At 40.1% G+C, this 21,539-nt stretch overlaps 4 protein-coding genes across 8 annotated transcripts; all 4 read left to right on the forward strand.

Moving 5' to 3' along the window:
- Positions 1-170: 170 nt before the first annotated feature.
- On the forward strand, positions 171-4,565 carry bloc1s4 (biogenesis of lysosomal organelles complex-1, subunit 4, cappuccino). Its single transcript, XM_018698015.2, has 5 exons — positions 171-561; positions 2,135-2,206; positions 2,321-2,422; positions 3,174-3,308; positions 3,455-4,565. Exons 1-5 carry the CDS (start codon positions 238-240, stop codon positions 3,551-3,553), a joined length of 732 nt encoding a protein of 243 aa, XP_018553531.1. The 5' UTR covers positions 171-237; the 3' UTR covers positions 3,554-4,565.
- A 529-nt stretch (positions 4,566-5,094) lies between these two features.
- On the forward strand, positions 5,095-7,329 carry LOC108898142 (nuclear transport factor 2). Of its 2 annotated transcripts, none has more exons than XM_018698017.2 (5): positions 5,095-5,250; positions 5,752-5,872; positions 5,962-6,033; positions 6,269-6,367; positions 7,056-7,329. In XM_018698017.2, the coding sequence occupies exons 2-5, from the start codon at positions 5,768-5,770 to the stop codon at positions 7,170-7,172; spliced, it is 393 nt and encodes a 130-aa protein (XP_018553533.1). In that variant the 5' UTR covers positions 5,095-5,250; positions 5,752-5,767; the 3' UTR covers positions 7,173-7,329. The 2 variants fall into 2 exon arrangements, with proteins under 2 accessions (XP_018553533.1, XP_018553534.1); XM_018698018.2 differs by having other exon boundaries at positions 5,165-5,245.
- Positions 7,330-7,505: 176 nt separating this feature from the next.
- On the forward strand, positions 7,506-11,637 carry rrm2b (ribonucleotide reductase M2 b). The gene is made up of 9 exons (XM_018698014.2): positions 7,506-7,716; positions 8,333-8,497; positions 8,618-8,734; positions 8,840-8,973; positions 9,604-9,698; positions 9,825-9,958; positions 10,537-10,641; positions 10,812-10,925; positions 11,058-11,637. Exons 1-9 carry the CDS (start codon positions 7,633-7,635, stop codon positions 11,208-11,210), a joined length of 1,101 nt encoding a protein of 366 aa, XP_018553530.1. The 5' UTR covers positions 7,506-7,632; the 3' UTR covers positions 11,211-11,637.
- Positions 11,638-11,837: 200 nt separating this feature from the next.
- mtdha (metadherin a) lies at positions 11,838-19,470 on the forward strand. 4 transcript variants are annotated; one of them, XM_018698012.2, is made up of 11 exons: positions 11,838-12,266; positions 13,122-13,220; positions 13,475-13,586; positions 13,844-14,011; positions 14,398-14,460; positions 14,700-14,873; positions 15,702-15,779; positions 15,887-15,958; positions 16,072-16,199; positions 16,400-16,616; positions 16,737-19,470. In XM_018698012.2, the coding sequence occupies exons 1-11, from the start codon at positions 11,919-11,921 to the stop codon at positions 16,802-16,804; spliced, it is 1,527 nt and encodes a 508-aa protein (XP_018553528.1). In that variant the 5' UTR covers positions 11,838-11,918; the 3' UTR covers positions 16,805-19,470. The 4 variants fall into 4 exon arrangements, with proteins under 4 accessions (XP_018553528.1, XP_018553525.1, XP_018553526.1 ...); XM_018698009.2 differs by having other exon boundaries at positions 11,839-12,266; positions 15,699-15,779; XM_018698010.2 differs by having other exon boundaries at positions 11,839-12,266; positions 15,699-15,779; positions 16,403-16,616.
- The last annotated feature ends 2,069 nt before the right edge of the window (positions 19,471-21,539 follow it).

A 21,539-nucleotide genomic window follows, 5' to 3' on the forward strand; every position in this document is an offset into this window, starting at 1 on the left:
TTGTGTTGTGTTTTGTGTTTTTCTCTTTTTTCTGTTGTTGTTTTAAAAGTAGTTGGTTTTCAGATTATTAGTTTGACTGTCTTTTGACACCCACTCATGAAGGATGTGCTTTATTATGCGATACACTGTTTTGACTCCTATGAGCCACCGTCGGCTGCACAACACACGTGATCTCAGCAGTCAGTTGACAAAGCAAAACACGGCAGTAGACCAGAAAGAAAGCGAGAGTGAGGAGACATGGACAATCGTCAGGTTGACAGGGTGGGCCTCCTGTCCCCCCTGGAGGAGTCCAGCGCGGAGATCAGCAGAGACAGCGGCATCGTCTCCCAGAGTGCGAGCAGTTTGTCCATGGTGAGCGACATCCTCAGCAGCGGCACCGTGTCGCAGAGCGCCAGCTTCGGCGCGGCAGCTAACGTTATCCCCCAAAGCCCGAGCCTCAACGAAGCTGCGGAGCCCGGGACGACGACCGACCAGCAGCACGACCCGGAGCAGGACGACGAAGTCCTGAGACGCACTGCCCTCAGCTACTCCTCCTACATCAGGGCGACAGCCGGAGAAGAGGTTTGTGTTGCTGACTTTTATATAAGAGAGCTAGCTAATAATAAAGCTCTCTAACTAGCTACGTTAACGTTAGCCCTTTGTGGGAACACTCTCTGGTTTATAAGCTGTAATAGATGGACTTGTCAATAGCGAATAAATCAATTACAAATCCTTTATCACTTGTAAGCCATGATTCAGAACAGCTTTGGGTTGCCAGATTGTGGAAAATCCTCCTCCAGCGTGACACTTAGTGAGACCCCTCCACCGGCCTGTTTGACCTCCTAACCTCTGGAAAAGGGCTGTACTTATAAACTGTTTATTAACATTTACAACTACTGAATTAGTCTACTGTAGAACCCGTGATTCACCAACATGTATAACTTTATTATTACTAATTATTACAGATTCAGAGTCTGAACAACAAAATAATGGGAAATTTATCATGTTAAGTTTTGCACACACATCCACAGCTAGTCCCACTCAGTGTAATATGGTTAAAACATGGTCACATTATGATAAGTCTGGACTTGTAGGTGTTAATGAGCAGTTTACACATTTTATTTTGGTCCAGATGCTGTGCAGCCGTTTTCCCAGACCTGACTTGAATCTGGCAACCTTAAAGTTATTCCTAGTAATGGCTTGTATCTGATCCTCAAATAAGAAAATAGTTTATTAACCATTAATATAGATATTAATTTCGCTATCGGACCCTTTATAAATGGTGCCTTATAAGAGGTATGTTCTGTCTTGGCTTGTTAAGTATCTGTAGTGTAGCACATGCTCGTATTACAGCAATATACTCCGCTAACAAATCACTTCAACCAGCAAGAAATGCAGTTTTTGATCAGCAGATAAATAAAGAGGTTGCTAAGCGACCCTTTTCTGGATGACAGGCAGTCATTACATTTCAGTGTAATCATTTGAGATATTGTCTTCCCGTCCTGTTAGTGCAACGTGACTGGCTGCAATCAGATTGATTCAAAGACTGTCCATTGTCAGGAAAATGAAGAGGTCACTGCACACTGTTATAAGTCATGTCTTCAAGTGAAGACATGAATAATTGTTGTTAAGGTCAAAACTGAGTTGCAGGACTTGTTTGATTTTGTCATGTCTCAAGTCACCAGATTTATGTCCCAACACTGATCCATATCCGAGCCGTGTGACTGAAGTTCACACATCTGTTTTCTGGCTCCCAGTTGTAAACCCTGATAGTCAAATAAAACTTGTTGGAATATCATAAACATAAACAGTCTGAGTCCACACTCCAAAAAGTGCCACTTGTCCTCAGCTTATGGAGGCAGCTGTCTGTATGTGTAGGTACTGACTATAGTTTTGCTAAAGATGGCCAGCTCGCTGTCACTCCTGAGTTGACCTTAACTGGATATGCATGATACCCTCCCTTTAATGAGAAGCTGAGTGAGCTAGCTCGCTCTGTGGGAAGACAAAGGCTCCTGTGTTTTGACCATGTGGTCCTTGCTGACACAATTAAAAGATATTTTGTTGAATTCCAGTAGCTTTAGTTTTCACATAGTGTGTGTGCTTGTGTAACATTTTACAGTGTTTTTTTGTTTTTTTTAAATGATTTCTCCTCTAGATCCTGTGCTTAGAGAAGAGCTTGGAAGAAATGCTGACGAGAGTAGATGAATTTGTAGGAATGCTGGATATGGTAAGCTGGATCAGGCCATGGAAAAGTGAACAATTATGTGTCATTATTAAAATGACTTTGTAGCTCTTTTTTATCTAATTACATGCATATTTGCCTCTTGTTTGTTATCTCCAGATCCGTAATGATACCTCCCAGATAGTGAGTGAAAACCTACCTCAAATCCAGCAGAAGTCTGATGAAATGAGACAGATATACAAAAGAATTGATAAGTTAGAGGTAAGTTATCATTTTAACTCTGCAAGATTTAAGGGGTTAATACTACTTTAATGCAAAATGTCTTGTGTGGTGCATTCATAATGCACACTTGATCCAGGGAATGGCATCCTGTGACCAAAGCAGACTGCACTAATAAGGACTGTAAAATGAATGTAATATGAAACCTATGATGTAACGTGATGGAAACAGAATTTGTGTGCTGTGTTTTATTTATAATTAAGCGTGAAATATATCCTCATCACAAGAGGAGAAAGTGTTAGAGCTGTTGTGAACTAGTCCGTTCTTACTGGCTGGCCACTTCTTATTTTCTTCTATCAGTAATGGAAGTAATCACTTGTGGAGCGCAGTATGTTCTTCTTTTCAAAAGCTAATAATGTTTCACACACTCTTGAGTGACTAATTAAAGCCAACCAGCTAAGATATAAACATTTATAATCCTATATAAGCCTACGCATTTGGTGAGGTAGAATTGTTATGTTTCCCTTTTTACATTCCCTTTTTTTATGCTAATTAAAAATAATAATAATAACTATAACTAGCTCAATCTTGTCATCCTCTCTCTCTGCCTGCAAATTTCACAATATATAAAAGTTAAAACCTTCACAGAATGTCCTATACTGACTCTTGTCTTTGTGTTTTACATTTGTGTGATGTTATTTTTGTCTGTATGAAGTGTCCAGGAACAAGATAATTTTGCCAAAAATCTTGATTGTATCAGCTCTTTGCTGTGTCATTCTGGTGCTGCCCACAGGCCTTTGTAAAGATGGTGGGAGCCAATGTCAGTGCCATGGAGGAGCAAGTCACACAGGCAGAGGGAGAACTAGGAACGCTACCAGGTGCTTTCAAGAAGATCCTCCGCACAATGAGTGTCCCAGGCTTCTTAAATGTAAGAGCTCCTTCATGTGCTTGTGAATTTGCAGTCATGCCTTCTGGCAATGTGTAACTTTCTATCACTGAGTTGTGGCTCCTAATTCCTCTCTAGGGTGTGTGCTGTCAGACAATTAAGATTAATTTGTGTCTGTTCATTGACAGAAACCGGCCAGCCCAAGAAGACCAGCACCACATCAGCGTCAGGAGATCCCCAGCGTGTTCCTGACGGATGATTATTTCACATCACAGCCAGAACAGTGACACGGTAGAACATTCAACACAAAACTTGGATCTAACCTCAGAGGCCTGTTTGAGGGCAACAGGGGTGGGGGGACGGGGGGGGGGGGAGACCGTAGAGACAACTTTTACTGCCATCCATTGCAAGAGGATCTATCGGTGCAGCGGCCTCAACACAGCAATAGTAGCCTTTCTGAACAAGTCACTGGAAGCCAAGCGTTTGGAGACGCTCTGCAGTTTTTGAGTGTCATTTTCCTGACAGCACCAAGCACTGAACTGTAGCATCATGATTTTAAAAGTGCCTAAATTGGTCTTATTTCTGTCGGTCTTGTTTTCACTACAGTTGTTAAATGTGACAAGTCAGGAGGACAAAGTGGTCCCACTGTAAAGAAGGTGCAACAGGAGGAGCTGTAAAGATCTTATGTCGATGATGTACTACAAGATGTATTACACAAAGAATTAACCCAGCTTTTTTATAAATTACATTCCTGTTAATGGTGTTTGTAAAAACCTGCACGCTGTTATGAATTTGTCTGTATTTCTAATATCTCACCCCACCCCACCCCCCAGCAATATTGATCTCGTCCAGTTAAGCATTTAATGTCTTCCATTTCAAAATATTCACATTATTGCTAGCCTGACGGATGACAGTTGCCCACGTTGATGTTGGTCAGCATCTTTAATAGCACCTTTTTAACCAAAAAAAAGCACACTATTAATGAGTTGTGTTTGTAGTTTCACAATTCAGACTCATGAATCAAAGTTTGGGCCACCGATGAAGCTGTGATTGAGTTTTGTGATGATTACTGGACAAAAGTTGGATCTCGTCCTGGGGAGAAAACCGTAGCTCACAGATGTGGTGATGGTGTGGCCCTCTGACCCCCTCCAACAAGTTTTAATCACTAATGGCCACAGCTATGATTCATTGTTCACTTAATTATTTGCCAAAATAGTCAGAAATAAGGATGTTTTATTTACAGGCCGATTTTTGGTTTATGTTTTTAAAATAATCATTAAAGATTTATTTGAGACAAAATCTTCATTGCATGTCCTGTTATTAGTATTATTATATTATTAGTCTTGGTCATTATGGTGAAACATATGCTGACATGCTGGGTTAATCTGTAGAGGTATAGTAGCTGGTAACAAACTGCTAACAGTTAGTAAAGCTACAGGTCAAACAATCATAAAGAGACATGCAAAAAAGTATGGCCAGAATACTGGGATATATATAAAGGACACAGGAAGACATCTTTATAATATCCGGAAGCATGTGAGTGAAGGGAGGAGGCAGGGCAGGAACCAAAAAGAAGAGGGGGTTAATACCTGTCTCAGCATAGGACATACTGGACTTTATCACATACTTCATACAATAGGTAAATACCCAAGTGGTAAATGTGCACACTGTGATCATCCTGAGGGCGAAAGGCAGAAGCGACAACATTAAAGAAAGCTAAGCTGTGGGGGATACACAGTCAGCTAATTAAGTAAGTAGTGAAAGAAACAGGGTTAATAAAGAAAATTTCGAGTTTTCTTTCTCTTTTTTTCTCCCGCCAAACTGCTGTTCCACAGTTCAGTCCGCTAGATGGCGGTACTGCACCTGCAAGCTGTTTCGCCAACCGCCAATCAACCAAGAAGAAGGAAGCGGGAACTCCATCAGTCCGGTCCGGTTTGTCTCAGTTTGTCTCCACGCTGACTGGACAGCTGACCTGGAAAGTAAGGTAAAACATGGCAGGCCGTAAATGCTCTCTCTTTGAGTTAAATGCTTTTCAAGGATGATAACTTTTCCAGTAAAAGTAACACGGCTTTGCCGAGCCGAGTATAGAAAAGACAAACTAGAAACAAAGATTAATAAAAACGGTTCTGGGGGTGGGGTTAAGCACTCACTGCGTAGCTAGGAATAGTTTCATAACAGAGAAATTCAATTCAGTTCAATTTGTCCTCTGACTGGGAAGCTGGTCAGAAAATAATGCTTTCATATTGAGTTGTAATTCAATGCAGACATCAACATTCGCCCTCTACCTTCCACCAGTTGCCAATTATGTGAGGACCGTCCATTAATTCACATCAGTATTTATGTTATATGATCATTCCTGAGTTGTTTCATTTTTACATTAGTCCATATAAATCCCAGGAGTGAGTAAGGGGTGGTCATAAATCTCGCAGGTTCAGCCTGCAGTCTGCCACGGCTCTGCTAATGACAAAACTCTCTTCTCCTCTAGATCCAAAGCTTCACAAATGGAGTGCAAGAAAGAAATATGGCAAACGTGTGGAGAGGCCTTTGTCAACCAGTATTATCAGCAGTTTGACTGTACCAACAGGATGGGACTGAGTAGCCTTTATGTGCGTTTCACATTTGAAGTTGAAGTTGCTGGTGTAAATGATATAATACATGATACATGTGATCTGATGTGAACAAACTTTTTTCTTAGTCTGATGATGCTTGCTTGACATGGGAAGGAACACCTTATAGAGGGCGAGAGGCCATTGGAGCCAAACTAGTGGTGAGTATCTACTTAACACAATGGAAATGCAGGACTTCTAGTCCACGCTGCTTTACTGTGTTCTCCCTGTTTTAAAGTTCCTGCATTTGTTCACACATTCAACACATAATATTTTCTCATTTTCTGCCTTGAACAGCACCCTCCCTTTCCTTTCTTTATCAATATTAATAGTGAATCATTATGGTTGTTAGATTTTGCTTTACATTCCAATTGTAATATTGTTTTCAATCCACAGAACTTGCCTTTCCAGCGTATTGCGCACGCTATCACAGAACAAGACTGCCAACCCACGATAGATAGTTGTATCCTCATCATGGTGTTTGGACAGTTACGGGTAAGGCGGTAGATGTTATTTTACATGCCTGGGTCTGCACCTTATCCACAGATATACAGCCTGCATTATGCAGTAATCACACCATGGAAGCTATGCTCCCACTATACTAAAAAAAGTAATACAAATTACTACAACTCCTAGATAATTATGACAAAAAAATAATTCCACTTCTAAAATGGCATGTATACTAGGCCATATTAAATTGTAAATAACTTGTTGATATCTCTAGTTAATCATTTATTCATTTTTAAATTGAGTGCATAAAATCACAAATATCTCAAAAGGCCACAGAATTGAGACATCACAGCTGGCCACTGATGAAAAGCCTCACAAAGTAAAAACCTGTTGCAGTAGCGCCACCATATGGCTAGTTACAAAACTGTTTTGTATGTTTTTCTGCCAATCTTAAGTTTGCTCCTGTTGTGGCTGTTCAGGGTGATATTAGCTGCATTTCTGCAAAGTGAAATGTGGAGATTTTCACCATTAATCATCCTGTACATCTGTTTCATCTGATTGTTACTGCTAACTGCCTCAAAACAATTTTTTAAAAAATATATCAGACTCTTTGTTTTATTGTGAATGCGGCAGATAAGGCACAAATTAAATGAATAATATGATGGTCAAACACATTTCTGCCTTAGTTCACCTTTTTCATCGCTGTTCTCCCTTTTTTTGTTTTTTGTAACAGGTAGATGATGATCCACCAATGGCCTTCCATCAAGTGTTTATGCTGAAGTGCCTTAATGGTGCATGGGCTTGCACAAACGATGTGTTCCGGTTGGGGATACATAACATACCAGTGTAGTGATCCAGATTTGTTGGCCCACACACACTCTGACACCCAGCTCTGATATACTGTCATCGATGAAACTGTAAGGAATTATATGCAAAGATCCTCTATGTGGTTTGTATTAGAGATGTGTCAAATTACATTCCTGTATAATAAAATCATTCATGTCTGAGCTGTTGCGATTCCCTTTCTCTGAGAAATAGCTGTATTTCCTCTTTTACTCATTTTTCTAAGAAGGCTGCAGTACGATGACTAACACTGAAAGTCTAGTGAGTAGGTTTGAGCAGAGAGTTCGTGTTAGTCATCTGCATCTTGTGGTTTTTTAATGTAGCATGTGTTGTGCATGAGCACTAGAGGCGCACTGCCCTGCTCTGTGAGCGTCAGTTTAAATGGTCCGACCAACAAAGCTACAGCTGCATCTGCGAGAGGTTATGGCACACGGCACGAGCTAGAAGAGCCAGATACAGTCCTCTGAATGACACCGACGGCGAAAAAACTGTCCTCTCAGAAAATGGATCTAATGAATATAAGTCGCCAGTCTGATGATCTTAAACAGTCGGTAAGTAGTACAAACACAGCTAGCCACCGCATTGAATTCATAGGGGGTCGTTAAGTAAGGATAATGAGCATGTAACTGTCAGGTTTCTCGCCTGTGTTGATATTATCTGAGAAATTACACGGCTAACTCAGGAGTTTTAGACCCGCCGTGTGTAAAATTAAAAGGGTTTAGCTACATGAATGTACTGCACATTTAATCTTAACGGCTAACGTAACTGTAAAACTAGCCTGGTCTGCTTGTGTTAGCTAACTGTGAGGTGTATAGCAGTGCCAGATACACAACCGCCGACAAAAACAGAGCCCAAACGTTCAAAACTGTTTATGAGAGGTGACAGTATAATAGTTGGTAAAGTAACGACTTTGAACAAATCCCATATTTGACATATAAATGTCTTTGTTGTGGTTGAAACGAGTTTATAATGCGCACGCGCAGTGGCGTCTTTTGTAATTAAAGGAACAATCCGTAAAACAAGTCGAAAACATGATGTTTGTGATTCTGCTGAACCACAGTTTACCAATTAAAAAACAAATCAGAGAAAATACCAAACTCAGTGTGAGGTGAAAAAATGTATGCTTACTTACTTATTGTTTACTTACTGGACGCTCACTCTTCATAGAATGGCATCAAAGATAAAGATCCAGACTGCCAAAGTGGTTCAGAGACAGAGGATGAACCTTTGCTCAGAGAAAACCCCAGGCGGTTTGTCATCTTCCCCATTCAGTACCCAGACATCTGGAAGATGTACAAGCAGGCGCAAGCCTCTTTCTGGACAATAGAGGAGGTGGGTGTTTTCATTTTGGCATTTCTCTCACAGTTTACATACTGACTGTCCACCACAGCTTGTCATCACCTGAACAGTCTGTGAGACAGTCAGGTTTACTGCTCACATTGTGTCTTTCAGGTTGATTTATCCAAAGACCTGGCACACTGGGACCGTTTGAAAGCTGATGAGAAACACTTCATCTCCCATGTCCTTGCCTTCTTTGCGGCCAGTGACGGTATCGTCAATGAGAACCTGGTGAGGGTTTGTTTAGCAAGCTTGTGTACCTGTAAAGAGAGAATATTTTTTCCACATAATAAAGTGCCTGGGTAACATTTTTTGTATTTGTGTTTTATCTAACAGGTGCAGAGGTTCAGCCAGGAGGTGCAGGTCCCTGAGGCACGCTCCTTCTACAGCTTCCAGATCCTCATAGAGACCGTTCACTCAGAGATGTACAGCATGCTCATCAACACTTACATTAGGGACCTGAAGGAGAGGTCAGTTGCTCATTGGTCTCGACCTCTCTTGCAGTGGCTTTGTGGCTCTAATGTTTAGATTTAAGCAGGTTTCAGGGTCAGATTTATTGGATTATGTTTTAAATTGAAGTGGCTAAATGAACAATAGCAGAGTGTAAAGCATTTGAATTAACAAAAGCTATTCAGGATCTTGCATGGGAATATATTTGCACTCCACCAAGTCAGTATGAATATCTGCTACATGCTGTAATGGTTAGATGGCAAAGATTATATGTCTAAGCCTTGTGCATAACCATAAGCAGACAAATTCTCCCTGTATATCTAATTCTCTGAAGATTCAAAACAAACTCTAAGACCTGCACCTGTTCATCTACAACACTTTGTGGTAATTTCCGTTGCATTCCCAGCTGCAGCGGCTTTGAGGTACTTACAGACTAGGAAGAAAACAATTTGATACATCAACAGGCTGTTGACAGTGCCTATATAAAGTATAGAAAGTTTTATTGTTGGACAGCATACATCGTTTTACATTAATTTTATCCTACACCTTCAGAGGTTCTACAATATGTTGTGTTTATGTTTGTAAGTAAAAAAAAAAAAAAAAAAAATTATGTTAAATTTTTTAATCAAATACCTCTATATGTGTCTTAGGGACTATTTGTTCAATGCCATTCAGACTATGCCTTGTGTGAAAAGAAAAGCAGACTGGGCTCTACAGTGGATAAATGACAGCAAATCCACATTTGGTAAGTACATGGCATTGAAAATCATCATATTGTAGATGGAATATAATGAGCAGTTCTGGCCTAGTCAAACTTTCAATTAAAGGGGGGATATTACTCGTAGTTTTGACTCTGGCTTTTTGCCCTCAGGGGAGCGAATTGTGGCTTTTGCAGCTGTGGAGGGAATCTTCTTCTCTGGCTCATTCGCTGCCATCTATTGGCTCAAGAAGAGAGGCCTAATGCCCGGGCTTACCTATTCCAATGAGCTGATCAGTAGGGATGAGGTGAGAGGAATTCAAAAACTAAAAGATGTTTAGTCAAAACTGCTGAAAGGTCCACTTAACTCTGAGGATAGTTGTAAAAAAAAATTGCAATAATGGAATAATGTATGTTTGATCACAGGCTACACAATACATATTGCTTGATGCAGAATTAAGGTAATTGTTGATTTTACTTTCCAAATTACATTGTAAGTTAAATATGATGTCGTGTAGCATAAAAGATGAAACATGGAAATCTTAATTTCTCTTGCACAATACTGTGGGGGAACTTTTATCTTGGATGATTTTCTCAGAGACACCTGGATTGAGGTTTGGCTGTGCAAGTTTTTCCTGTCATTTCAGGTCACTCATCTACTTACAGAGGTTACCATACTTCTTTACTGTCTGCATTTACCACTCATGCGGTGTGACTCCTGGCTTGTTTGCCTTTTTGCATCCACACTTTGCTATTTAACAACTGTCAGAATAGCTATGGTGCTCTTGGGTAGGAAATATGGTCACAGTTTGTATATGAAACAGTCAAAGGTTGATCTTTGTTTTAATATCAACTATTCTGACATGTATGTTAATGTGTCTCCTAGGGCCTGCACTGTAACTTTGCCTGCCTGCTGTACAGCTACCTGGTGAAAAAGCCATCAGAGGACAGAGTGAAGGACATCATCACCAAAGCTGTTAGCATTGAGCAGGTCAGCACAGAATGAATTGTAGCAAACAGTATATCTGTGTTATTTTTTTCCTTACTGTATAGTTTGTCTCTATTGACAGGTACTGCAACAAACCAGCAGTAGTTACTTTAATAACTAGACCACAATCTTATTTCTCTAACTAACTAAACATAACTTGTTTGGGGTTGCAGGAGTTTTTGACAGAGGCCTTGCCAGTGGATCTAATTGGGATCAACTGCTGTCTGATGAAACAGTACATCGAGTTTGTGGCTGACCGGCTTCTCACTGACCTTGGACTGGCTAAGGTAATTTTCATTAAAAGGAAGCCAAAAGTTCATTTCTCATTTAATTCCTTCATACTACAGCATTTATATTATTAAAGCAGAGGATCCCCTGATGCCTCAATGTAAAAAAAAAAAATCCTTCTCTTTTTCAAGGTTTACCAAGCGGAGAATCCATTCGACTTCATGGAGTCCATTTCATTAGAGGGGAAAACTAACTTCTTTGAGAAACGAGTAGCAGAGTATCAGAGATTTGGAGTTATGTCGAGCATGATGGACTGTGAATTCACACTGGATGCAGACTTCTGAAACAGAGATGACATTCGCTCACTGTTACCTTTGACCTATTTATTTATTTGTTTTATGCAGTAGCTGGCAAAACCCCCCCAAAGATTAAAGCTACATTTGTCCTGGGAGAATTTCAGCTGGAGTTAATTAGCAGCCAGTATTGTGGAATAAGGTGAAACCCTGCTAGTGGTTATTTCTGACCTCAGCATAGTGCAGAACAGTCAGTTGTAAATTTCCCCATTGTGGGACTAATAAAGGATTATCTTATCTTATGTATGACCCCAGTTTTAATTATATATAAAGTGTGAGGTACATCATAAATCACTTGAGATGGCAGATACCTAGAATATATTTTATTGAATCTGTTGGTCTGGTCTGGTCTGACTTCTACATTGAACTGTTTTAACGGTTTGTCATTTTTAATGTACAATAAAAATGTTTTTTTAAAATGAAAGTAATTTCGTTTTTATGATAAGTGTTTTAGAGGAATAATTTATTTTCAAATGTTAGTGACTGGTTATAAACATGGTTTCAATACATAATTGTTATTAATCCCTGAATCTTGCTAATACTGTCCGAATAAAGCAGTATTTATATTTATATACTGCTAATTGTACTTTTCACTGAGATTTCTCCCAGCAACCAGATTAGATTAGCCACTCCTCCGTTAGCATACGGATGCAGGCAATGATAGCTAACAGTTAGCTCGTGTTTTCGCAATTTGAAAAGATGGCTCGAGACCTGCAAGGTTTTGCGTTGGAAAAAGCCGAAGTGCTTTCCAGCCGTTTGAAAGAGCTCATCTCTTCGGGGCAAGGGTACGTTCGGGCTCAGTTCGGGGTGGATTTGGGTTTGAAGCCCGAGCTGTACCCGACGTGGGTCATCCTGTCTACGGCCGCGGTGGGTCTGCTGCTGCTGCTCGGTCTGTCCTGGGCCGCCGTCTGTGGCGGTCTGCTCGTCGGGAAAAAACGAGGATCCCCGGTCACCCAGGGCAGCGGTGAGCCCGTCAAGGCCACTTATATTAAAACTGCGAAACCAGAAGAACAGAAGAAGAGGAACAAGAAGAAAACGCTTGAAAAGGTACAGGCGGCAGTGGGCAGAATCACGGTGTCTTTATCAATATAACTGCGTCTGTTCAGTGGTGTCTGTAAACAATAGACCCCATAAGAAAAGTGTTGACTCAGTTAGCTCAACGTGTACACTGAGCCCCACTGTTATTTTATCAGAAAGAGCCATCAAGTTAAACGTTAACGTTAGTTAGCTTGCTAACTTTGCTATCAAGCAAACCATGGTTCTCATGGGCGTTTTAACACACTTTGACTTTACACAATATAATATTAAGCCACCCAGGGACAACCATGTGACCCAATTACAAATGACAAATATAAAAAATAAGACTAAAATACAAAGAATCCCTGTTCGGGATGCTAACTAGCTGCGTGTGTGTCCAACTGTCAAGCTACTAATGACAGTTAAAACAAGATGGAGAATTATCTAGCTGCTCATGTCCGGCTGTTGAACTGCTATTTACGTGAAAACGAAACTGTTTCCACACATCTGCGAACAAGGTTATTTTGTTTTTTTAAGTAGGTGCCTTTCAGTTAATAATGTAAATATCTTTAAAGTTTAGGTTTAGGACCACAGTGAAGGAGCAGCTCAGTCCACAGCCAAACGTCTTCGCAGTCAGGTGTCACCAATCATGCTAATAACTGACAAACGGATCCTGTTTTTAGTGGGTTTAGAAATACAACGTTAAATTGATGTTTCCTTTAAAAAAAACAAAACAACTTTTGTTCATGTAGCAGTTTTAAGATACATTTCTGAATTATACTGCAAACTCAGCTACAATGTAAAGATTAATCTTGGAATTAAAAGTTAATTCTACTGAATTATCAATATCGTGTTATTTATTTGATGTCTTTCTCTCTTCTCCAGAAGACACAGTCCAATGGGCAACCAGTGACTGTTGCTCAAGAGGAAGTTCAGGTGACAGAGGTGGTTTCCAAGCTGTCCCCGCAGATCAAAACCGAGAAGGTATGTTTGCGCTTCGGCTGCCAAATGTAAGAGGACCCAAAACTGTTGGTGGTTGTTGGCACATAGTGTAGCCAGAAAGTTTTGTTCTCTTTTTTTGAGTTTTGATCAACCGTGATAAAAACAAAATTCGGAGATTGGTGTAATATTGCTGAAGCCCTAATGCACAAATAACAATATTAGTAGAACTTTAAAAGTAACTTTTTTGTAACCCCATACTTCTCTTCAGTGTAACTTTTATTTTTCTCTGTCCACAGGTCCATGAGGTACAGGCCCCAGTGCAGGTGAAAAAGAATAAGAAGAAAACCAAGACAGATGTGAAACCAGTTCAGCATGTGTCTACAAATGATGGGAAGGAACCTGATGATGGTAAGACTCAACTGCAGAGGGGGAAATTTCATAACTTCTCATTTTCAAACTGACTGTTTTGTCATTTCCAGTGCACTTTTCCTGTGTTTTCACTATTTACAGCCTACTTTACCTCTCCAGTTTTGTTTAGCCTCACTTAAAAGTATCAGTTTTCCTACTGAAGCCAACAGGACAACCAACCTAAAATACTCATTTATCATTACCTTGTGCATTCCAAGACAGCTAACCCTTTGTTGTTGGTTTTTTGTGTCCACCAGGTACCTGGGAGACCAAAGTCAGTAACCGAGAGAAGAGGCAGCAGCGCAGGAAAGACAAGGGTCCTGAGGATTCTGGTAGCTCAGGAGGTGTGGAGGCCCCCAAAACCCACGTGATGGCACCCATAGCCACGGCAAATACCAACACCAAGAAGAACAGAGGAAACCATGGTATTCATCTAGCAAGGATTGGCTGTGTCTTGTAGGGCTCAACAAGTAATCAAAATATTGAAATTGCAATATGGCCAAGTGCAAAATCCAAATTACTGGAGCTGCAGTTTTTTTAATCAATGTAAAAATGTGTCACAACAGACCATTCTAGACCATTACATGACCATGTAGGTCATGGACTCAAGTTTCATGTAAAATGCCCAAAATACCACATGTAAAAAAACATTTTTTGGACATAAATTCTTAACACAGAGATAGGTTATATGTAGCATCTTGTTGGGATCACTTATACTGAAAAACTAGAATGATCTGACTGAATGAGCTGACTTTTACTCTAGTAATGTTTTACTCTGGTAGCGTTAAATTTTCCCCTCACTTTGTTTCAGAGTCGCTGCCTTCAAGAACCACTGGAAAGGGAGATGCAGCCAGTGGAACTGGTAAAAACAGAGGTGAAACTTTTTTTTTTTTTTTGTCTGACTCGGATTGTAGAAAACATTGTATTAGTTCCCACATTGCCCCCTTTTTTTCCTGAGTAAAGATTTGGTCATGTCTCAAAGTGATTTTTAAATCTGTGATATTGGTCTGAAGTCTAAAATCTAATTTACGTGGACTAAAATCCAGAATCCGCTTGACTATAGGCTGCTGCAACAGTCAGACTCTCTATCTTCTTGTGTATTTGCCTCCTCAGTGTCCACCAGCTGGAGAGAGGAGCCTTCGGTCAACGGTGTCGGATGGACTGACATTGCCTTGAAGCTCCCAGGCCAGATGGGGGCTATGGAGGGAACCAAGTGGAGTAACATGCCCTCAGCTCCACATTACAGAGCCCCAGCTGAGCCCAAGCACTGGGCACAGGAGACACAAGGTACCGAATGGGCAAACGTCTCAACAACACAAATATAAACCATAATAGCAATAGTAGCAGCAGAGTATATACAGAGGAGTCAAAGAAACATTAGGACAGCGACGTTTTTCATTGTTTTTGTTCTACTCATCTTGTTGGATTTAAAATGAAACACTGACTTTGAGGTTAAAGTGCAGCTGTAAAGATGTTTGAGAGTAGTTACAGCCATATCAGGTGAACGGTGTGGTACTCTTAAGTCCTTTTTATCCTCTGGGTGCTGAACAGACCCAGTTCTAACTCTTTAGTTATATGGTATCATTTGTTACTACCCAGCTATTTTAGTGTTCAGTTATTAATTCAAAACAGGCCACACAAACAATAATAAAACACTGTAATTTGGATTGCTAAATTTAAAAAAAAAAGGGAAAATTACAGTAAGATTATTCTTAAATTCAATTTCACTGAGATCGTAGTCAATTAAAATCTCTGTCCAATTGAGCCATCTGCTGGACTGAAGTGGTATTGCAAGAAAAAGCAACCTTGACCTATTGTTAAAACCTGAGCTAACATTGAGTAAGTGGCTATACTGGAATGTGATGAAACCATTAAAAGTTTAAAGCAACTGCAGGCTCAACAAACACATCCTAAATATCAGTAGTTTTATAAGGGGACATACCCTGAGAGGTTATTGAAACCAGTTATCATGTTTATTATAAATCAGATTTAACCATTACTCAATCAGTTCTAATATGCTGCGAGGTAGTTTTCAATCTTTACAACCCTGTTTGGTAGAACAGTGTTCTAACTGTATGTGTGCACATCTGTGTTTCTATGTACTCTCACTAGCAGCGTGGAGTGGCATTGATGGTCGGATAAAGACTGACCTCAACCCTGTGTCTTTCTCCATGCGAAGACTAAACACCACAGGTTGGTATTGGGATTAACTCTCAGCATTATCACCTCATCTGTGTTTTTGTTTTCTCTTTTCGGTCATAGCTGGTTTAGTGTTTTTACCTCCCCTCTGTTTCTTGTAGACCCAATATCAAATTCAGTCGAGCTCCAGTGGGCGAGCCACACAGATGCTGACGATCAATGGTCTGGATTCAGTAAGTGTCTCAGCGACCCATCCCACATACCACACCCTCCTGAGACAGGAACAGCATTTAGGATTTTTCTGTGTCTAACTTACATCTCGTTTATGTGATTTTCTTTTTTTCAGACGGGATGGCAGCAGCAGACCCCAGCTCTGACTGGAATGCCCCAGCAGAGCACTGGGGAAACTATGAAGAGCCTCCTGTGCTGATGACACCAGCTCCTCCACTGAAGGAACAGCCTGCCCCCAACAAGGTCTCACTCAGTCTTCATGGCCTCCACATTGCCATTTGCACTCTGTACTTCCCATAAACCTTCCATCAGGGTCTTAATGACATGTGAAACAGGTTTTAGCAATTCTCTATATTAAGCTTTAATCCCAAAAGCACCTCTTGAACACTTTCTGTCACAGTTGTTTTCAACTGAAATGATTTGAATGTGTGTTTTTGTTACAGCAGTTATCAGAGGATGATAAGGACTCAGAGGATCCGTCTGGAGGAGCAGCCAAATCCAAGAAGAAGAGGAAAAAGAAGAAGAAAACAGAGGAGGAGGTTGCGTCTGAGGCTCAGGCTCAAGCCTCAGCACCCCTGGTCAATGCAGTGCCCAAACCCCAAGAGCTTCCTGTGCTGGCCTCCAAAAAGCAGCAGAATCCCAGCATATCCTCCTCTCAAAGTAGGTTTCACTCTTTTTACTCTCCTCCTACATTTCTTTGAAGCCAAGGCTGTATGTTCTACTGGATTTACATCAAGATGCTTCTAAATACAGCTTTTTTATTTCTACTTCTCCACGCAGAGAAGTCTGAGCTGACCGTGGAGCCTCAGAAACACTCCCAGAAGAAAAAGGTCCGAAGAGAAACATGAAGTCGCATCACAGGTCCAAACAAAGCATATGCAAATGATTGTTAAAAGTGTCACATGCAATAATTACCAGGTACAGAGTTTCTTTCTGAGATAATACATTAACGGTTTATCAGTTATCGAAACAAAAAGAAAACAGGCAGTGGATATCACCTGCTTGGCTAAATACAGTGATGAAATGTGGTCCTGTGGACTGAAATCTTAACTAATTTGCACTATTTGCTGCACTGCAACCAGAGTGGAGTTTCAGGAGATGTTGACTTGCAGTGGAGGTACATGTTTATGTGACTATTTTTTAATGGCATCAAAAGTGGAGTTTTTTTCTCTCCAAGAGTGAATGTTTATCATTAACACAAACAACATAAACCAGTTTTCTTTATTTTTATTTCTAAGAAAATTTAAGTTACAAGAACACCATAAATTTTGACTCCCCAGAATGTTGCACTTTGTTGTGTTTGTCATCCTGCTGCTCATATATCAATTACTGTGTGAGATCGAGTTGCATGTCAGTGCTAGACTCAAATCTGTCTCAAAGGATTGGTTTGGATTTTTCTCTCAAGTTTATTTTAATTAAACACTCAAAAGGTCTACTGTATTTTGAAAGAGTTATGGATCACTGCAGTTCTGGCTGTGAAGTTATACCCTCATAGAACAACTACAATGTAAGAGACAGAACAAAAATCTGCACCCCTCATCTTGTGCAAAAATACAATCTCAGGTTCAGCCAAAGCTAATATGTGGTTTTAGCTAATTTACGTTTAGCCACATTGATGGATTTTCCTGCTGAGCTGTGGCAAAGGGATACATTCTGGCAGTGGCAGGAAAAACACAGGTGATAAACCTCCATGTGACTGCCAAGACAAATGTACCCACTTTATTTGATTATTCATAGACTGCTGAAGCCTCTTATTAGTGTCGGCTGAACTTTTGAATGCATTTTTGCAAACTGCATAAACGGTATTTTACTGTACCCCATTTTTTAAAGTGTTGGCACTGTACAAAGGTATTACTATTTAGGTAGTATGAACAAGAGTAATTTTCACAGTTATCCATAACACTTGCAGCATAGATATGACGTTGAAAGACTTGAAAAAATTCGGAGTTGACCTTTACAGTAAATCTATCCTTGTACAACTCACTGGATGTAGGCTGTGTAGTTTGTAAAATGAATGGCAGCTGTGGACAGGCTGAAGTCCATGTCAGTCACAGTAGTTTCACAGCAGAAAAAAGTATCTTGACAATAGAAACTTCCCCACAACCACTTCCTATAGGGTAACCCACCTAGTAAATTCTGTACACTCAGTTTTGCCAGAATATGGCTAAATAACCTGTTGTCCTGAGCTTCAGAGTTTTTAGAGGAAGAGGGATAGCAAGACACTGAGGCTGCATATTTAGCCATATTTTGTTGAAACCATGATAAAAATTTGGAACGTGACAGCTGAAAAGCTACTAACTCACCAGTCATGTATCAGACCAACAAGGCGATGCTAAAATCTGCTATTTGGACCTTGTAAACTGATCCTGTATTGACACTTGGGCTGTTACTGAGCGCAGTAGTTGATGTGAACCACCAGGAGGCACTGTAATGTGAAGTTAAGGAGTAGTGGGATTATCCCATAAAGCAGTAGCACTATTGCGTATTGTCTCTTTTACTTTCATCATTCGAAGAGTGTCTATCTGACTAGACTGTGCGTTGATTTTTCTAGAGACTTCATGGTCCCTCCTTCACTCTTTATGTTTTTTTTAAAAGATATTTTCTTCCAGTTTTTGTGCTAGAAAAAGCCATGCCATATGTACAGATTGTAAGGGCTTTTTCCGGTTCTGTGATTGCACTGTGCAAAAGGCTGTATTGATTTCCTTTTGATGTCAAGGAATAGTTTTTTTACTACCTTTCTGCAGAATGTGAAATGTGTAACTTTTTTCAGTTCGTACCTGATTTGCAGGATCTATGACGAAAAATGTTTAGATTTTTTTTGACGTGAACTGAGAATGAAAAACGTACATAGAGATGTGATACGGAGAAGCTTTAATTCCACATCAGAGTTAGTTTTAACAAGACACACACACACACAAACATAATTACACATATACAAGGGGAATTTAATTCCATTGCCTTAACCTGTAGATGTATAGCATTGCCGTCCTTTTTTATAGTTTCCATCTAATTGTTGATGTCAGAATTAATTTGATCTTGCATGACTTTGATAATAGTACTTGTGTACATGAAATTAAATGAATGATCTCTTGCTTTAACTGTTAGTACTTGGTTCCTGGAGTACCACTCAGTGTATATACTGTAATAGCTTTTTTAAGGAGACAAATTTGCAGCTTTTCTGTGGGCATCCGATTTAGCGGACATTAACAGGAGTCTGTTGTCGGTAGGCAAAAGAGCCTTAGTGCATCAAAGTGTTGATCAGCTGGTGGTGGTGCATACTGCAGACTTGATAGAACAAAATGATAGGTTGCTGTGGCTTCAGGCACCTTTTTTTTGGTTTGTTTGTTTGTTTTTTAATTTTTACTGATGATTAAGATGATTCAATCAAGGTATTTATATACTTGTCTGTAGGAAATGTTTTTTGTGAATGATTTTGTTAATTGAGGAGATTCAAATGATATTTCTATGTTTGTTTGGTAAAGATATAAAAATAAATAAGAAATGCTTGATATCACATTGTCACACAGTAGTCATGTTTTTGTTTCCTGGAGAAACTTTCTGAAACTATGGTTTGCATACTTTTATTTTTCTTGAGGTGTGAAACTTGAATGCAACAGAACTACACGGTCTCTTATTTTGAGGCTATTCTACCTGTCAAAAAAAGCTGCGACCTTTTCCAGAGTGACTTTATATGATGTGTGGGAGATTTTTTTCAGGGTCATCAGCTTTTGAATGTAGCTTCTCCTATGGTGATTGAGATTAATCTGGAAATATAGCAGTACTTCATGATGAGATGTTTCCTTTTTTAAAGATGACATTGACTCTGACAACCAGAGCTCCTTGGGCAAGTCATATTTAATTAAATCAGTTGTTATTCTGAAGAAGCACTGATGGTATTACCCACTTTTAATCATGTTTTCATGCCTTGCTAACCTTACAGTATGAATTAGAGTCAGCAGAATTCCCCACAGCCAATCTTGATATAAAATGGTGCTTTCTCTCTCTCCACTGGCATGTTGTTTTCATGTTTTCTGTCAAACTAATCCTAAATCTGTGATTAATACAATGAGGATTCGCTATATGCGATGGTGCAAATCTGTGTCAGCAGCCAGGTCACTGATAGGCCCCGGTTTGCAGTGACCCTCCCGAGGCCAAACTGCTGCCCCAGTCAATGTGGCAAGGCAGTCGCGTGGCACGCTTAGAGAGCCTGACCTCCTTCGCCTCATCTCTCTCTCTCCCTCTCTCTCTCTCTCTCTCTCTCTCTCAATATCCCTTATCTCTCAGTTCATTACGGATTTACCAGTTTTTAATCTCTCACAATCTCTGGCTCTCTCTCCATTCACCTTCACTTCAGATGGATATCACGTTTTTATTCACCACTGACAGATTGTTGTGCTTATTGAGTTTTTTTTTTCCCTCTCTCTTGTTTGTGTGTACGAAAGGCAGAGATATTAATACTGAAGGTCACTCTGTAATGGATGGCACTGTGGTTGCACAAAGCCCTGCTATGGAAATCACTCTCTAATGCTGTTTTAAAAAAAGATCTCTCTAAAGTCTCCTGTGTCTGAAACCCACATTATCCCACATCCTGAAACAAGTCAGTAAAGTGTGGAAACATTATACAGCCAAACTAATATATCAGTGCACCCAAACGCTGGCTGTGGGATTTATTGTTCTGCAGTAGGTCTGGGGAAAAAAGGATTACAAGGCTTTGTACTTCCAGTCATTATGTCAGAGCCCACTTTCTTTACATTTCTGTAAATATGTCTGTTTAATAATTCAAATGCTCAGCCGTGGTTGTTGTATGGGAAATCTTTAAGGTTGGAAAAAAGATGGACCATCAGTTTGAGATCTCTTGAAATTGCATTCCAGTTTTTATAGAGGTGGCAGTCTGGTCAGTATTAAATCATGGCTGGGGAGGAAAATCCCCTAATGTGACGATGATGCAGTCCACCCACCAGAGCTTAGAGCTGTGGCCACTGGCCCATCTGTCAGGCTTGGTGCATGATGTTTGTACAGACACAGAGAGGGTTTCTTGCTTGAACACTGCAATGAAACACATCAATCTTCAGCCATTTTAGTTTTAAGACTTTTCTTCAAACTAGAGACAAAAAAACGAAGTCTCAATGTGTATCACCAGGTGTCAAGAGCCAAATTATCTTGATAATGATTGGGCAACCAACCTACTATTAAGAGGCTGTCACTTGCTCTATAAAAAGGCTTCACACAGCTGCATTGGAGAACAGCCACATTAGCCTGTGAGGAGGCCTTGGAGCTCCTATCAGTGTCCCTCCTAACACCCTCAGCCCCCTGTGTCCAGTGCACAGTGTTCCTTTTCTGTGTCTGAATAAATAAATTCAATACAAAACTCATGTTTGACCAGTTCCTACCATTTAGCCATTCAATAATGTTCAGTACATCAGGACCAGTTCAGCTTGGAAGCTGCAATTTATGGGAAGTGGAAAAATGTACATTCCTAGGTCAAGAGGGAGGTCATGTGCAGAAAAAATACGAATCATTTACTCGGTACAGTTTTTTGGTTTAGGACAGTTTATCTTATTTTGTCTTTTAAAAAAAGATAAA

Source organism: Lates calcarifer, linkage group LG3 (assembly GCF_001640805.2).
Source record: "Lates calcarifer isolate ASB-BC8 linkage group LG3, TLL_Latcal_v3, whole genome shotgun sequence".
In the NCBI taxonomy this organism is placed as follows: domain Eukaryota; kingdom Metazoa; phylum Chordata; class Actinopteri; family Centropomidae; genus Lates; species Lates calcarifer.

Excerpts from the sequence above, each read along its gene's own strand:
- bloc1s4 (XM_018698015.2), top strand. The coding sequence starts at position 238 with ATGGACAATCGTCAGGTTGACAGGGTGGGCCTCCTGTCCCCCCTGGAG. Across the intron at positions 2,423-3,173 it reads AAAGAATTGATAAGTTAGAG|GCCTTTGTAAAGATGGTGGG; the intron begins GTAAGTTATCAT and ends TGCTGCCCACAG. Across the intron at positions 3,309-3,454 it reads GTGTCCCAGGCTTCTTAAAT|AAACCGGCCAGCCCAAGAAG; the intron begins GTAAGAGCTCCT and ends GTTCATTGACAG.
- LOC108898142 (XM_018698017.2), top strand. The coding sequence starts at position 5,768 with ATGGAGTGCAAGAAAGAAATATGGCAAACGTGTGGAGAGGCCTTTGTC. Across the intron at positions 5,873-5,961 it reads TGGGACTGAGTAGCCTTTAT|TCTGATGATGCTTGCTTGAC; the intron begins GTGCGTTTCACA and ends CTTTTTTCTTAG. Across the intron at positions 6,368-7,055 it reads TGGTGTTTGGACAGTTACGG|GTAGATGATGATCCACCAAT; the intron begins GTAAGGCGGTAG and ends TTTTTGTAACAG.
- rrm2b (XM_018698014.2), top strand. The coding sequence starts at position 7,633 with ATGACACCGACGGCGAAAAAACTGTCCTCTCAGAAAATGGATCTAATG. Across the intron at positions 7,717-8,332 it reads CTGATGATCTTAAACAGTCG|AATGGCATCAAAGATAAAGA; the intron begins GTAAGTAGTACA and ends CACTCTTCATAG. Across the intron at positions 9,699-9,824 it reads TGACAGCAAATCCACATTTG|GGGAGCGAATTGTGGCTTTT; the intron begins GTAAGTACATGG and ends TTTTGCCCTCAG.
- mtdha (XM_018698009.2), top strand. The coding sequence starts at position 11,919 with ATGGCTCGAGACCTGCAAGGTTTTGCGTTGGAAAAAGCCGAAGTGCTT. Across the intron at positions 14,012-14,397 it reads GAAGAACAGAGGAAACCATG|AGTCGCTGCCTTCAAGAACC; the intron begins GTATTCATCTAG and ends ACTTTGTTTCAG. Across the intron at positions 15,959-16,071 it reads CGATCAATGGTCTGGATTCA|ACGGGATGGCAGCAGCAGAC; the intron begins GTAAGTGTCTCA and ends TCTTTTTTTCAG.